Source organism: Bombina bombina, chromosome 1 (assembly GCF_027579735.1).
Source record: "Bombina bombina isolate aBomBom1 chromosome 1, aBomBom1.pri, whole genome shotgun sequence".
Lineage (NCBI taxonomy): Eukaryota > Metazoa > Chordata > Amphibia > Anura > Bombinatoridae > Bombina > Bombina bombina.
In genome coordinates, this window is record NC_069499.1 from 947,040,902 (window position 1) to 947,056,446 (window position 15,545).

At 37.9% G+C, this 15,545-nt stretch overlaps 1 protein-coding gene across 1 annotated transcript in view; it reads left to right on the forward strand.

The window, feature by feature from the left end:
- Window positions 1-15,545, forward strand: part of SPO11 (SPO11 initiator of meiotic double stranded breaks) — a 435,933-nt gene that overhangs the window by 248,066 nt on the left and 172,322 nt on the right. Inside the window, 2 exon segments of the mRNA XM_053715996.1 lie at window positions 2,342-2,428; window positions 4,767-4,803. Of these exon segments, the coding sequence (XP_053571971.1) occupies window positions 2,342-2,428; window positions 4,767-4,803 (124 nt within the window).

Here is a 15,545-nt window from a genome sequence, read left to right on the forward strand (position 1 = left end):
CGACTACCCGACGAATGAAGGTACCTTTAAGTGACGTCAACCAAGATGGCGTCCCTTAGATTCTGATTGGCTGATAGAATTCTATCAGCCAATCGGAATTAAGGATGACAAAATCCTATTGGCTGATGAAATCAGCCAATAGGATTGAAGTTCAATCCTATTGGCTGATCCAATCAGCCAATAGGATTGAGCTTGCATTCTATTGGCTGTTCCAATCAGCCAATAGAATGCAAGCTCAATCCTATTGGCTGATTTTTCATCCTTAATTCCGATTGGCTGATAGAATTCTATCAGCCAATCGGAATCTAAGGGACGCCATCTTGGATGACGTCACTTAAAGGTATCTTCATTCATCGTGTAGTCGTCGTTGGAAGAGGATGCTCCACGCCGGATGTCTTGAAGATGGACCCGCTCCACGTCGGAAGGATGAAGATAGAAGATGCCATCTGGAGGACCACTTCTGCCCATCTGGAGGACCACTTCTGCTGGCTTCGTTGAGGACATCTTGCCGCTTGGATGAAGACTTCTCCCGGTAAGTGGATCTTCGGGGGTTAGTGTTAGAATTTTTTAAGGGTGTATTGGGTAGGTTTTATTTTAGGTTAGGGCTTTGGGCCGCAATAGAGCTAAATACCCTTTTAAGGGCAATGCCCATCCAAATGCCCTTTTCAGGGCAATGGGGAGCTTAGGTTTTTTTAGTTAGGCTTTTATTTGGGGGGTTGGTTGTGTGGGTGGTGGGTTTTACTGTTGGGGGGGTTGTGTGTATTTTTTTTTTACAGGTAAAAGAGCTGATTTCTTTGGGGCAATGCCCCGCAAAAGGCCCTTTTAAGGGCTATTGGTAGTTTAGTTTAGGCTAGGTTTTTTTTTATTTTGGGTGTTTTTTTTGTTTGTTTTTTGATAGGGCTATTAGATTAGGTGTAATTAGTTTAAATATCTTGTAATTTGTTTTTTATTTTCTGTAATTTAGTGTTTGTTTTTATTTTGTAATTTAGCTAATTGTTTTGAATTTAGGTAATTGTATTTAATTTATGGAATTTATTTAATTGTAGTGTAGTGTTAGGTGTTAGTGTAACTTAGGTTAGTTTTTTTTTACAGGTAAATTTGTATTTATTTTAGATAGGTAGTTATTAAATAGTTAATAACTATTTAGTAACTATTCTACCTAGTTAAAATAAATACAAACTTGCCTGTAAAATAAAAATAAACCCTAAGATAGATACAATGTAACTATTAGTTATATTGTAGCTAGCTTAGGGTTTATTTTATAGGTAAGTATTTCGTTTTAAATAGGAATAATTTAGGTAATAATAGTAGATTTTATTTAGATTTATTTTAATTATATTTAAGTTAGGGGGGTTAGGGTTAGACTTAGGGTTAGGGGTTAATAACTTTAGTATAGTGGCGGCGACGTTGAGAGGCAGATTAGGGGTTAATAAATGTAGGAAGGTGGCGGCGATGTTAGGGACGGCAGATTAGGGGTTAATATTTAACTAATGTTTGCGAGGCAGGAATGCGGCGGTTTAGGGGTTAATATGTTTATTCTAGTGGCGGTGATGTCCGGAGTGGCAGATTAGGGGTTAAAATTTTTATTATAGTGTTTGTGATGCGGGAAGGCCTCGGTTTAGGTAGTTTATGGGTGTTAGTGTACTTTTTAGCACTTTAGTTATGAGTTTTATGCTACAGCTTTGTAGCGTAAAACTCATAACTACTGACTTTAAAATGCATTACGAATCTTGCGGGATAGGCTGTACCGCTCACTTTTTGGCCTCCCAGGACAAGCTCGTAATACCGGCGCTATGGAAGTCCCATTGAAAATAGACTGCGTAAGTTGATTTGCGGTAAGGCCAAAAAAGTGTGCAGTGCCCCTATATCTGCAAGACTCGTAATAGCAGCGGGCGTGAAAAAGCAGCGTTCGGACCTGTTAACGCTGCTTTTTCACCTTACCGCAAAACTCATAATCTAGCCGTTTGTTTGTTTTTAAATAACAAAGGAAAGATTTTTTTTTCTTAATTGTAAGTTCTCTTTGAATCATGAATGTTTTATTTTTGTATTCCACTTCCCTCGAAAGGACACAATCACATGGCCACCTTAATGGTTACTTCATGCAGGTCTATTTCACAAAAGAACAAGAATTTAGATGAATGCTAGTTTCCTAGGAAACTACATCTAAGAACTTTTTCAAACAATGCTATGCATTTATAAAACAGAAGCAAAACTATATTACATTTAGAATTCCACATATTTGTTTCAGTTACATGCCTGATTGTCTACAATTAAATGACTTGTTAATCTACAGTAAAGCGCTTTCCTAATCTATAATTACCTTTTTTATACTGTCTGCTAGCTCTCTACTTCTAAAGGATGTATTGTTGGAGACCTGTGGTTCACAGAAGAAGATGGAACTAAAGTAAACTGCAACTGCAGCTCTAATGTAAGTAACAGCATTTCAAGACCAGTGATAGGGGCATATTTATCAAGCTCCGTATGCTGATCGGATCATGTCGGACAGACATTTGATAAATAGGCCCCATAGTGTTCAAGTGATTTCATCTTGCAGCAAATTCAGTTCTGTGTTTTAATAACATTCCACCTAATGGGCTAATTAGACATTTTTCATAAACCCTTTAACTCGGTAAAATAGGGGTCATAAGTCAAGCCCTTACACTACATCCCCCAAAGTGGCCAGATGGGGAGACAGAAATTTGTATTGTGACTTAAAAGGCCCATATTGCTAAACAAACATTTAAAGGGCCATAATACCCAAATGTTTAAACACTTGAAAGTGATGCATCATAGCTGTAAAAAGCCGACTAGAAAATATCTCCTGAACATCTCTATGTAAAAAAGAAAGATATTTTACCTCAAAAGTTCCTCAGTAGCCACCTCCCATTGTAAAGGATTTCTAAGCAGCATTTTAGTGGGTCTGTCCTGGGACAGCTGAAAGGATGAGCCTCGTGAACTCTCATATTATTTCACCAATCAGGTAAAGGAAGCTTACTATGAAATCTCATGAGAGTTAAGTCAAATCTCATGAGATCACAGTAAGAGTTCATGACCTCAGCACTGCTGATGCTGATTGGCTGCTGTTCATTTCTTCATATTTTTTTTTATTTTTACCTGCAGCTGGGAGCAGGTGAAGTATAGCTTTCTTTCATGTAATTAGCAAGAGTCCATGAGCTAGTAACGTATGGGATATACATTCCTACCAGGAGGGGCAAAGTTTCCCAAACCTCAAAATGCCTATAAATACACCCCTCACCACACCCACAAATCAGTTTTACAAACTTTGCCTCCTATGGAGGTGGTGAAGTAAGTTTGTGCTAGATTTACGTTGATATGCGCTCCGCAGCAGGTTGGAGCCCGGTTTTCCTCTCAGCGTGCAGTGAATGTCAGAGGGATGTGAGGAGAGTATTGCCTATTTGAATACAATGATCTCCTTCTACGGGGTCTATTTCATAGGTTCTCTGTTATCGGTCGTAGAGATTCATCTCTTACCTCCCTTTTCAGATCGACGAAATACTCTTATATATACCATTACCTCTACTGATTCTCGTTTCAGTACTGGTTTGGCTTTCTACTACATGTAGATGAGTGTCCTGGGGTAAGTAAGTCTTATTTTCTGTGACACTCTAAGCTATGGTTGGGCACTTTTATATAAAGTTCTAAATATATGTATTCAAACATTTATTTGCCTTGACTCAGGATGTTCAACGTTCCTTATTTCAGACAGTCAGTTTCATATTTGGGATAATGCATATGAATAAATTATTTTTTTCTTACCTTAAAAATTTGACTTTTCTTTCATGTAATTAGCAAGAGTCCATGAGCTAGTGACGTATGGGATATACATTCCTACCAGGAGGGGCAAAGTTTCCCAAACCTCAAAATGCCTATAAATACACCCCTCACCACACCCACAATTCAGTTTTTACAAACTTTGCCTCCTATGGAGGTGGTGAAGTATGTTTGTGCTAGATTCTACGTTGATATGCGCTCCGCAGCAAGTTGGAGCCCGGTTTTCCTCTCAGCGTGCAGTGAATGTCAGAGAGATGTGAGGAGAGTATTGCCTATTTTGAATGCAGTGATCTCCTTCTACGGGGTCTATTTCATAGGTTCTCTGTTATCGGTCGTAGAGATTCATCTCTTACCTCCCTTTTCAGATCGACGATATACTCTTATATATATACCATTACCTCTGCTGATTTTCGTTTCAGTACTGGTTTGGCTTTCTACAAACATGTAGATGAGTGTCCTGGGGTAAGTAAGTCTTATTTTCTGTGACACTCTAAGCTATGGTTGGGCACTTTGTTTATAAAGTTCTAAATATATGTATTCAAACATTTATTTGCCTTGTCTCAGGATGTTCAACATTCCTTATTTTCAGACAGTCAGTTTCATATTTGGGATAATGCACTTGAATCAATTATTTTTTCTTACCTTAAAAAATTTGACTTTTTCCCTGTGGGCTGTTAGGCTCGCGGGGGCTGAAAATGCTTCATTTTATTGCGTCATTCTTGGCGCGGACTTTTTTGGCGCAAAAAATCTTTTCGGTTTCCGGCGTCATACGTGTCGCCGGAAGTTGCGTAATTTTTGACGTTCTTTTGCGCCAAAAATGTCGGCGTTCCGGATGTGGCGTCATATTTGGCGCCAAAAAGCATTTAGGCGCCAAATAATGTGGGCGACAATGAATAATTACTCTTTTCTTTTGACCTCAAATATTTTTTGTGTAATGCTTTAACAAACCATAAAATGTTTCTTTGTTTTTTTAGGGAGTCCTTGTGCCATCAAATGTTGAAGGAATCACAAGTATCCTTTAAGTATTTAAGTTAAACAGGGCATGAAATTAAAAACAAATGATACTCCAAGACAAACAATGTTCTCTGGAACTACTTTACATTTGTTATTTCATTTTTAGCTGCTGAAATTGCAAGTCTGATTATTTATTACATTGGAAATCAAACAGCTTCCGACTAAGTCAGCCAAATAAAGCCACTGAAAGGAAAATATTAATTGATGTAAGGTAAACATAATGTTACAAGAAATAAATTGAATATCTGAAGCTATTTATGGGTTTTTTTTAATTGTGTTATTTAAGCGAAAATCACCACATGTAAACTTTATAAACACATGATCACAGATTTGAAACCTTGATCATAATGTATCAGGAGCCATGTTTTCAGCTGTTTTTTGGCCCAATCTACTTTTCAATTTGGTATAATCATAATAGCGTGGTTTCAACTGATTCTTGCACTTGCAAACGGGTTTTCTTCCATTCAAAAAAAGACCTAGGTACACTATGGAGCTAAAAAACTGCATGGAGATCTCAATACATTTTCAACTTACTTTTCAACTACTTTTCTAGACCATTTTCGGCTTTTCTAATTTGGCACCTCAAGGCACTTGATAAATCAGAGGAAGAGCTTTCCAGCCACCCTGAACACATTTTAAAGGGGAAAGGCTTCCATACACGCTAAGTTCACAAATGTTTGGAACAGTGCATATATTATTGAGCTGATGGTCACAAATGCTAGATAGCAAGTTCCATAATATATGCAGTGTTGGAAACTAGTTTTAAGGCTCATTCCCTATTATTGTGCAACCTCATTTAAGGGTCTCTTAGAAAGATACTAAGCAGTAAGGAAGTTTTTTATAGTTTTAAAGAAATTAAAATCCTGTAAAAAATATATATTTTAAGTGTTACTTAGAAAAACTTGCACTCGCAGTTTTTGTGTACTGTTCCTGCCAACAATCCTTGTGAAAGTTTTCAAGCAACCATTTAGCGATAGAAAAATAAGTGCACAATCTGCCCATACTAGCAACCTAATAGATGCATGCATTTAGATGGGTTAGTAATGGTGCAGATGGAAACGGACTGCAAATGTTAACTCTGAAAGCCGTGATTATGTGATCTTCTGTAAAAACCTGATTTTAATAATGCCTGTACTGTTAGTGGCAATCACGCCACTGAGAGTGAGAAATACAATCACATATGAAATATAAAATCACACCTTTTGTAGATGTTGGTGTTGTGAAGTGTCTACAGAAGTATGTCCATCCTGCCAAGATTCATGTGACATTCATATGGATACTGATAATACTGATTTCTTTCATGTAATTAGCAAGAGTCCATGAGCTAGTGACGTATGGAATATACATTCCTACCAGGAGGGGCAAAGTTTCCCAAACCTCAAAATGCCTATAAATACACCCCTCAACACACCCACAATTCAGTTTTTACAAACTTTGCCTCCTATGGAGGTGGTGAATTAAGTTTGTGCTAGATTCTACGTTGATATGCGCTCCGCAGCAAGTTGGAGCCCGGTTTTCCTCTCAGCGTGCAGTGAATGTCAGAGAGATGTGAGGAGAGTATTGCCTATTTTGAATGCAGTGATCTCCTTCTACGGGGTCTATTTCATAGGTTCTCTGTTATCGGTCGTAGAGATTCATCTCTTACCTCCCTTTTCAGATCGACGATATACTCTTATATATATATACCATTACCTCTGCTGATTTTCGTTTCAGTACTGGTTTGGCTTTCTACAAACATGTAGATGAGTGTCCTGGGGTAAGTAAGTCTTATTTTCTGTGACACTCTAAGCTATGGTTGGGCACTTTGTTTATAAAGTTCTAAATATATGTATTCAAACATTTATTTGCCTTGTCTCAGGATGTTCAACATTCCTTATTTTCAGACAGTCAGTTTCATATTTGGGTTTGAATCAATTATTTTTTCTTACCTTAAAAAATTTGACTTTTTCCCTGTGGGCTGTTAGGCTCGCGGGGGCTGAAAATGCTTCATTTTATTGCGTCATTCTTGGCGCGGACTTTTTTGGCGCAAAAAATCTTTTCGGTTTCCGGCGTCATACGTGTCGCCGGAAGTTGCGTAATTTTTGACGTTCTTTTGCGCCAAAAATGTCGGCGTTCCGGATGTGGCGTCATATTTGGCGCCAAAAAGCATTTAGGCGCCAAATAATGTGGGCGACAATGAATAATTACTCTTTTCTTTTGACCTCAAATATTTTTTGTGTAATGCTTTAACAAACCATAAAATGTTTCTTTGTTTTTTTAGGGAGTCCTTGTGCCATCAAATGTTGAAGGAATCACAAGTATCCTTTAAGTATTTAAGTTAAACAGGGCATGAAATTAAAAACAAATGATACTCCAAGACAAACAATGTTCTCTGGAACTACTTTACATTTGTTATTTCATTTTTAGCTGCTGAAATTGCATGTCTGATTATTTATTACATTGGAAATCAAACAGCTTCCGACTAAGTCAGCCAAATAAAGCCACTGAAAGGAAAATATTAATTGATGTAAGGTAAACATAATGTTACAAGAAATAAATTGAATATCTGAAGCTATTTATGGGTTTTTTTTTAATTGTGTTATTTAAGCGAAAATCACCACATGTAAACTTTATTAAACACATGATCACAGATTTGAAACCTTGATCATAATGTATCAGGAGCCATGTTTTCAGCTGTTTTTGGCCCAATCTACTTTTCAATTTGGTATAATCATAATAGCGTGGTTTCAACTGATTCTTGCACTTGCAAACGGGTTTTCTTCCATTCAAAAAAAGACCTAGGTACACTATGGAGCTAAAAAACTGCATGGAGATCTCAATACATTTTCAACTTACTTTTCAACTACTTTTCTAGACCATTTTCGGCTTTTCTAATTTGGCACCTCAAGGCACTTGATAAATCAGAGGAAGAGCTTTCCAGCCACCTGAACACATTTTTAAAGGGGAAAGGCTTCCATACACGCTAAGTTCACAAATGTTTGGAACAGTGCATATATTATTGAGCTGATGGTCACAAATGCTAGATAGCAAGTTCCATAATATATGCAGTGTTGGAAAACTAGTTTTAAGGCTCATTCCCTATTATTGTGCAACCTCATTTAAGGGTCTCTTAGAAAGATACTAAGCAGTAAGGAAGTTTTTATAGTTTTAAAGAAATTAAAATCCTGTAAAAAATATATATTTTAAGTGTTACTTAGAAAAACTTGCACTCGCAGTTTTTTGTGTACTGTTCCTGCCAACAATCCTTGTGAAAGTTTTCAAGCAACCATTTAGCGATAGAAAAATAAGTGCACAATCTGCCCATACTAGCAACCTAATAGATGCATGCATTTTAGATGGGTTAGTAATGGTGCAGATGGAAACGGACTGCAAATGTTAACTCTGAAAGCCGTGATTATGTGATCTTCTGTAAAAACCTGATTTTAATAATGCCTGTACTGTTAGTGGCAATCACGCCACTGAGAGTGAGAAATACAATCACATATGAAATATAAAATCACACCTTTTGTAGATGTTGGTGTTGTGAAGTGTCTACAGAAGTATGTCCATCCTGCCAAGATTCATGTGACATTCATATGGATACTGATAATACTGATTTCTTTCATGTAATTAGCAAGAGTCCATGAGCTAGTGACGTATGGAATATACATTCCTACCAGGAGGGGCAAAGTTTCCCAAACCTCAAAATGCCTATAAATACACCCCTCAACACACCCACAATTCAGTTTTTACAAACTTTGCCTCCTATGGAGGTGGTGAATTAAGTTTGTGCTAGATTCTACGTTGATATGCGCTCCGCAGCAAGTTGGAGCCCGGTTTTCCTCTCAGCGTGCAGTGAATGTCAGAGAGATGTGAGGAGAGTATTGCCTATTTTGAATGCAGTGATCTCCTTCTACGGGGGTCTATTTCATAGGTTCTCTGTTATCGGTCGTAGAGATTCATCTCTTACCTCCCTTTTCAGATCGACGATATACTCATATATATATACCATTACCTCTGCTGATTTTCGTTTCAGTACTGGTTTGGCTTTCTACAAACATGTAGATGAGTGTCCTGGGGTAAGTAAGTCTTATTTTCTGTGACACTCTAAGCTATGGTTGGGCACTTTGTTTATAAAGTTCTAAATATATGTATTCAAACATTTATTTGCCTTGTCTCAGGATGTTCAACATTCCTTATTTTCAGACAGTCAGTTTCATATTTGGGATAATGCACTTGAATCAATTATTTTTTCTTACCTTAAAAAATTTGACTTTTTCCCTGTGGGCTGTTAGGCTCGCGGGGGCTGAAAATGCTTCATTTTATTGCGTCATTCTTGGCGCGGACTTTTTTGGCGCAAAAAATCTTTTCGGTTTCCGGCGTCATGCGTGTCGCCGGAAGTTGCGTAATTTTTTACGTTCTTTTGCGCCAAAAATGTCGGCGTTCCGGATGTGGCGTCATATTTGGCGCCAAAAAGCATTTAGGCGCCAAATAATGTGGGCGTCTTATTTGGCGCCAAAAAATATGGGCGTCGCTTTTGTCTCCACATTATTTAAGTTCTTTTTTTCTTTGCTTCTGGTTGCTAGAAGCTTGTTCATTGGCATTTTTTTCCCATTCCTGAAACTGTCATTTAAGGAATTTGATCTATTTTGCTTTATATGTTGTTTTTTCTCTTACATATTGCAAGATGTCTCACGTTGCATCCGAGTCAGAAGATACTTCAGGAAAATCGCTGCCTAGTGCTGGAACTACCAAAGCTAAGTGTATCTGCTGTAAACTTTTGGTAGCTATTCCTCCAGCTGTTGTTTGTATTAATTGTCATGACAAACTTGTTAATGCAGATAATATTTCCTTTAGTAATGTACCTTTACCTGTTGCAGTTCCATCAACATCTAAGGTTCAGAATGTTCCTGATAACATAAGAGATTTTGTTTCTGAATCCATCAAGAAGGCTATGTCTGTTATTCCTCCTTCTAGTAAACATAAAAAATCTTTTAAAACTTCTCTTTATACAGATGAATTTTTAAATGAACATCATCATTCTGATTCTGATGACTCCTCTGGTTCAGAGGATTCTGTCTTAGAGATTGATGCTGATAAATCTTCATATTTATTTAAAATTGAATTTATTCGTTCTTTACTTAAAGAAGTACTAATTGCTTTAGAAATTGAGGATTCTGGTCCTCTTGATACTAATTCTAAACGTTTAGATAAGGTCTTTAAATCTCCTGTGGTTATTCCAGAAGTTTTTCCTGTTCCTAATGCTATTTCTGAAGTAATTTCCAGAGAATGGGATAAATTGGGTAATTCATTTACTCCTTCTAAACGTTTTAAGCAATTATATCCTGTGCCGTCTGACAGATTAGAATTTTGGGACAAAATCCCTAGAGTTGATGGGGCTATTTCTACCCTTGCTAAACGGACTACTATTCCTACGTCAGATGGTACTTCGTTTAAGGATCCTTTAGATAGGAACATTGAATCCTTTCTAAGAAAAGCTTATCTGTGTTCAGGTAATCTTCTTAGACCTGCTATATCATTGGCTGATGTTGCTGCAGCTTCAACTTTTTGGTTGGAAACTTTAGCGCAACAAGTAACAGATCATGATTCTCATAATATTATTATTCTTCTTCAACATGCTAATAATTTTATCTGTGATGCCATTTTTGATATTATCAGAGTTGATGTCAGGTTTATGTCTCTAGCTATTTTAGCTAGAAGAGCTTTATGGCTTAAAACTTGGAATGCTGATATGGCTTCTAAATCAACTCTACTTTCCATTTCTTTCCAGGGTAACAAATTATTTGGTTCTCAGTTGGATTCTATTATCTCAACTGTTACTGGTGGGAAAGGAACTTTTTACCACAGGATAAAAAATCTAAGGGTAAGAACAGGGCTAATAATCGTTTTCGTTCCTTTCGTTTCAACAAAGAACAAAAGCCTGATCCTTCATCCTCAGGAGCAGTTTCAGTTTGGAAACCATCTCCAGTCTGGAATAAATCCAAGCCTTCTAGAAAGGCAAAGCCAGCTTCTAAGTCCACATGAAGGTGCGGCCCTCATTCCAGCTCAGCTGGTAGGGGGCAGGTTACGTTTTTTCAAAGAAATTTGGATCAATTCTGTTCACAATCTTTGGATTCAGAACATTGTTTCAGAAGGGTACAGAATTGGTTTCAAGATGAGACCTCCTGCAAAGAGATTTTTTCTTTCCCGTTGTCCCAGTAAATCCAGTGAAAGCTCAAGCATTTCTGAATTGTGTTTCAGATCTAGAGTTGGCTGGAGTAATTATGCCAGTTCCAGTTCTGGAACAGGGGATGGGGTTTTATTCAAATCTCTTCATTGTACCAAAGAAGGAGAATTCCTTCAGACCAGTTCTGGATCTAAAAATATTGAATCGTTATGTAAGGATACCAACGTTCAAAATGGTAACTGTAAGGACTATCTTGCCTTTTGTTCAGCAAGGGCATTATATGTCCACAATAGATTTACAGGATGCATATCTGCATATTCCGATTCATCCAGATCATTATCAGTTCCTGAGATTCTCTTTTCTGGACAAGCATTACCAGTTTGTGGCTCTACCGTTTGGCCTAGCTACAGCTCCAAGAATTTTTACAAAGGTTCTCGGTGCCCTTCTGTCTGTAATCAGAGAACAGGGTATTGTGGTATTTCCTTATTTGGACGATATCTTGGTACTTGCTCAGTCTTTACATTTATCAGAATCTCATACGAATCGACTTGTGTTGTTTCTTCAAGATCATGGTTGGAGGATCAATTCACCAAAAAGTTCATTGACTCCTCAGACAAGGGTAACCTTTCTGGGTTTCCAGATAGATTCAGTGTCCATGACTCTGTCTTTGACAGACAAGAGACGTCTAAAATTGATCTCAGCTTGTCGAAACCTTCAGTCACAATCATTCCCTTCGGTAGCCTTATGCATGGAAATTCTAGGTCTTATGACTGCTGCATCGGACGCGATCCCCTTTGCTCGTTTTCACATGCGACCTCTTCAGCTCTGTATGCTGAATCAATGGTGCAAGGATTACACAAAGATATCTCAATTAATATCTTTAAAACCGATTGTACGACACTCTCTAACGTTGTGGACAGATCACCGTCGTTTAATTCAGGGGGCTTCTTTTGTGCTTCCGACCTGGACTGTAATTTCAACAGATGCAAGTCTCACAGGTTGTGGAGCTGTGTGGGGATCTCTGACGGCACAAGGAGTTTGGGAATCTCAGGAGGTGAGATTACCGATCAATATTTTGGAACTCCGTGCAATTTTCAGAGCTCTTCAGTTTTGGCCTCTTCTGAAGAGAGAATCGTTCATTTGTTTTCAGACAGACAATGTCACCACTGTGGCATACATCAATCATCAAGGAGGGACTCACAGTCCTCTGGCTATGAAAGAAGTATCTCGAATTTTGGTTTGGGCGGAATCCAGCTCCTGTCTAATCTCTGCGGTTCATATCCCAGGTATAGACAATTGGGAAGCGGATTATCTCAGTCGCCAAACGTTGCATCCGGGCGAATGGTCTCTTCACCCAGAGGTATTTCTTCAGATTGTTCAAATGTGGGAGCTTCCAGAAATAGATCTGATGGCGTCTCATCTAAACAAGAAACTTCCCAGGTATCTGTCCAGATCCCGGGATCCTCAGGCGGAAGCAGTGGATGCATTATCACTTCCTTGGAAGTATCATCCTGCCTATATCTTTCCGCCCTCTAGTTCTTCTTCCAAGAGTAATCTCCAAGATTCTGAAGGAATGCTCGTTTGTTCTGTTGGTAGCTCCGGCATGGCCTCACAGGTTTTGGTATGCGGATCTTGTCCGGATGGCCTCTTGCCATCCGTGGACTCTTCCGCTAAGACCAGACCTTCTGTCGCAGGTCCTTTTTTCCATCAGGATCTCAAATCCTTAAATTTAAAGGTATGGAGATTGAACGCTTGATTCTTGGTCAAAGAGGTTTCTCTGACTCTGTGATTAATACTATGTTACAGGCTCGTAAATCTGTATCTAGAGAGATATATTATAGAGTCTGGAAGACTTATATTTCTTGGTGTCTTTCTCATCATTTTTCTTGGCATTCTTTTAGAATTTTACAGTTTCTTCAGGATGGTTTAGATAAAGGTTTATCCGCAAGTTCTTTGAAAGGACAAATCTCTGCTCTTTCTGTTCTTTTTCACAGAAAGATTGCTAATCTTCCTGATATTCATTGTTTTGTACAAGCTTTGGTTCGTATAAAACCTGTCATTAAGTCAATTTCTCCTCCTTGGAGTTTGAATTTGGTTCTGGGGGCTCTTCAAGCTCCTCCGTTAGAACCTATGCATTCATTGGACATTAAATTACTTTCTTGGAAAGTTTTGTTCCTTTTGGCGATCTCTTCTGCCAGGAGAGTCTCTGAATTATCTGCTCTTTCTTGTGAGTCTCCTTTTCTGATTTTTCATCAGGATAAGGCGGTGTTGCGAACTTCTTTTGAATTTTTACCTAAAGTTGTGAATTCCAACAACATTGGTAGAGAAATTGTGGTTCCTTCATTATGTCCTATTCCTAAGAATTCTAAGGAGAAATCGTTGCATTCTTTGGATGTTGTTAGAGCTTTGAAATATTATGTTGAAGCTACTAAGTCTTTCCGAAAGACTTCTAGTCTATTTGCTATCTTTTCCGGTTCTAGAAAAGGCCAGAAAGCTTCTGCCATTTCTTTGGCATCTTGGTTGAAATCTTTAATTCATCATGCCTATGTTGAGTCGGGTAAAACTCCGCCTCAAAGGATTACAGCTCATTCTACTAGGTCAGTTTCTACTTCCTGGGCGTTTAGGAATGAAGCTTCGATTGATCAGATTTGCAAAGCAGCAACTTGGTCCTCTTTGCATACTTTTACTAAATTCTACCATTTTGATGTATTTTCTTCCTCTGAAGCAGTTTTTGGTAGAAAAGTACTTCAGGCAGCGGTTTCAGTTTGAATCTTCTGTTTATGTTTTTCATTAAACTTATTTTGGGTGTGGATTATTTTCAGCAGGAATTGGCTGTCTTTATTTTATCCCTCCCTCTCTAGTGACTCTTGTGTGGAAAGATCCACATCTTGGGTAATCATTATCCCATACGTCACTAGCTCATGGACTCTTGCTAATTACATGAAAGAAAACATAATTTATGTAAGAACTTACCTGATAAATTCATTTCTTTCATATTAGCAAGAGTCCATGAGGCCCGCCCTTTTTTGTGGTGGTTATGATTTTTTTGTATAAAGCACAATTATTCCAATTCCTTATTTTATATGCTTTCGCACTTTTTTCTTATCACCCCACTTCTTGGCTATTCGTTAAACTGAATTGTGGGTGTGGTGAGGGGTGTATTTATAGGCATTTTGAGGTTTGGGAAACTTTGCCCCTCCTGGTAGGAATGTATATCCCATACGTCACTAGCTCATGGACTCTTGCTAATATGAAAGAAATGAATTTATCAGGTAAGTTCTTACATAAATTATGTTTTTTTCCTGTGGGCTGTTAGGCTCGCGGGGCCTGACAATGCTTCATTTTATTGCGTCATTCTTGGCGCAGACTTTTTTGGCGCAAAAAGTTTTTTCTGTTTCCGGCGTCATACGTGTCGCCGGAAGTTGCGTCATTTTTGACTTTTTTTGCGCCAAAAGTGTCGGCGTTCCGGATGTGGCATCATTTTTGCGCCAAAAGCATTTAGGCGCCAAATAATGTGGGCGTCTTTTTTGGTGCTAAAAAATATGGGCGTCACTATTGTCTCCACATTATTTAAGTCTCATTATCTATTGCTTCTGGTTGCTAGAAACTTGTTCACTGGCATTTTTTCCCATTCCTGAAACTGTCATTTAAGGAATTTGATCAATTTTGCTTTATATGTTGTTTTTTCTATTACATATTGCAAGATGTCCCAGATTGACACTGAGTCAGAAGATACTTCTGGAAAAATGCTGCCTGATGCTGGATCTACCAAAGTTAAGGGTATCTGTTCCTCCAGCTGTTGTTTGTAATGAATGTCATGACAAACTTGTTAATGCAGATAATATTTCCTTTAGTAATGTTACATTACCTGTTGTGGTTCCATCAACATCTAATACTCAGAGTGTTCCTGTTAACATAAGAGATTTTGTTTCTAAATCTATTAAGAAGGCTATGTCTGTTATTCCTCCTTCTAGTAAACGTAAAAGGTCTTTTAAAACTTCTCATTTTTCAGATGAATTTTTAAATGAACATCATCATTCTGATTCTGATAGTGGTTCATCTGGTTCAGAGGATTCTGTCTCAGAGGTTGATGCTGATAAATCTTCATATTTATTCAAAATGGAATTTATTCGTTCTTTACTTAAAGGGGTCTTAATTGCATTAGAAATAGAGGATTCTGGTCCTCTTGATACTAAATCTAAACGTTTAAATAGGGTTTTTAAATCTCCTGTAGTTATTCCAGAAGTTTTTCCTGTCCCTGATGCTATTTCTGAAGTAATCTCCAGGGAATGGAATAATTTGGGTAATTCATTTACTCCTTCTAAACGTTTTAAGCAATTATATCCTGTGCCATCTGACAGATTAGAATTTTGGGACAAAATCCCTAAGGTTGATGGGGCTGTCTCTACTCTTGTTAAACGTACTACTATTCCTATGGCAGATAGTACTTCCTTTAAGGATCCTTTAGATAGGAAGATTGAATCCTTTCTAAGAAAAGCTTACTTATGTTCAGGTAATCTTCTTAGACCTGCTATATCTTTAGCAGATGTTGCTGCAGCTTCAACTTTTTGGT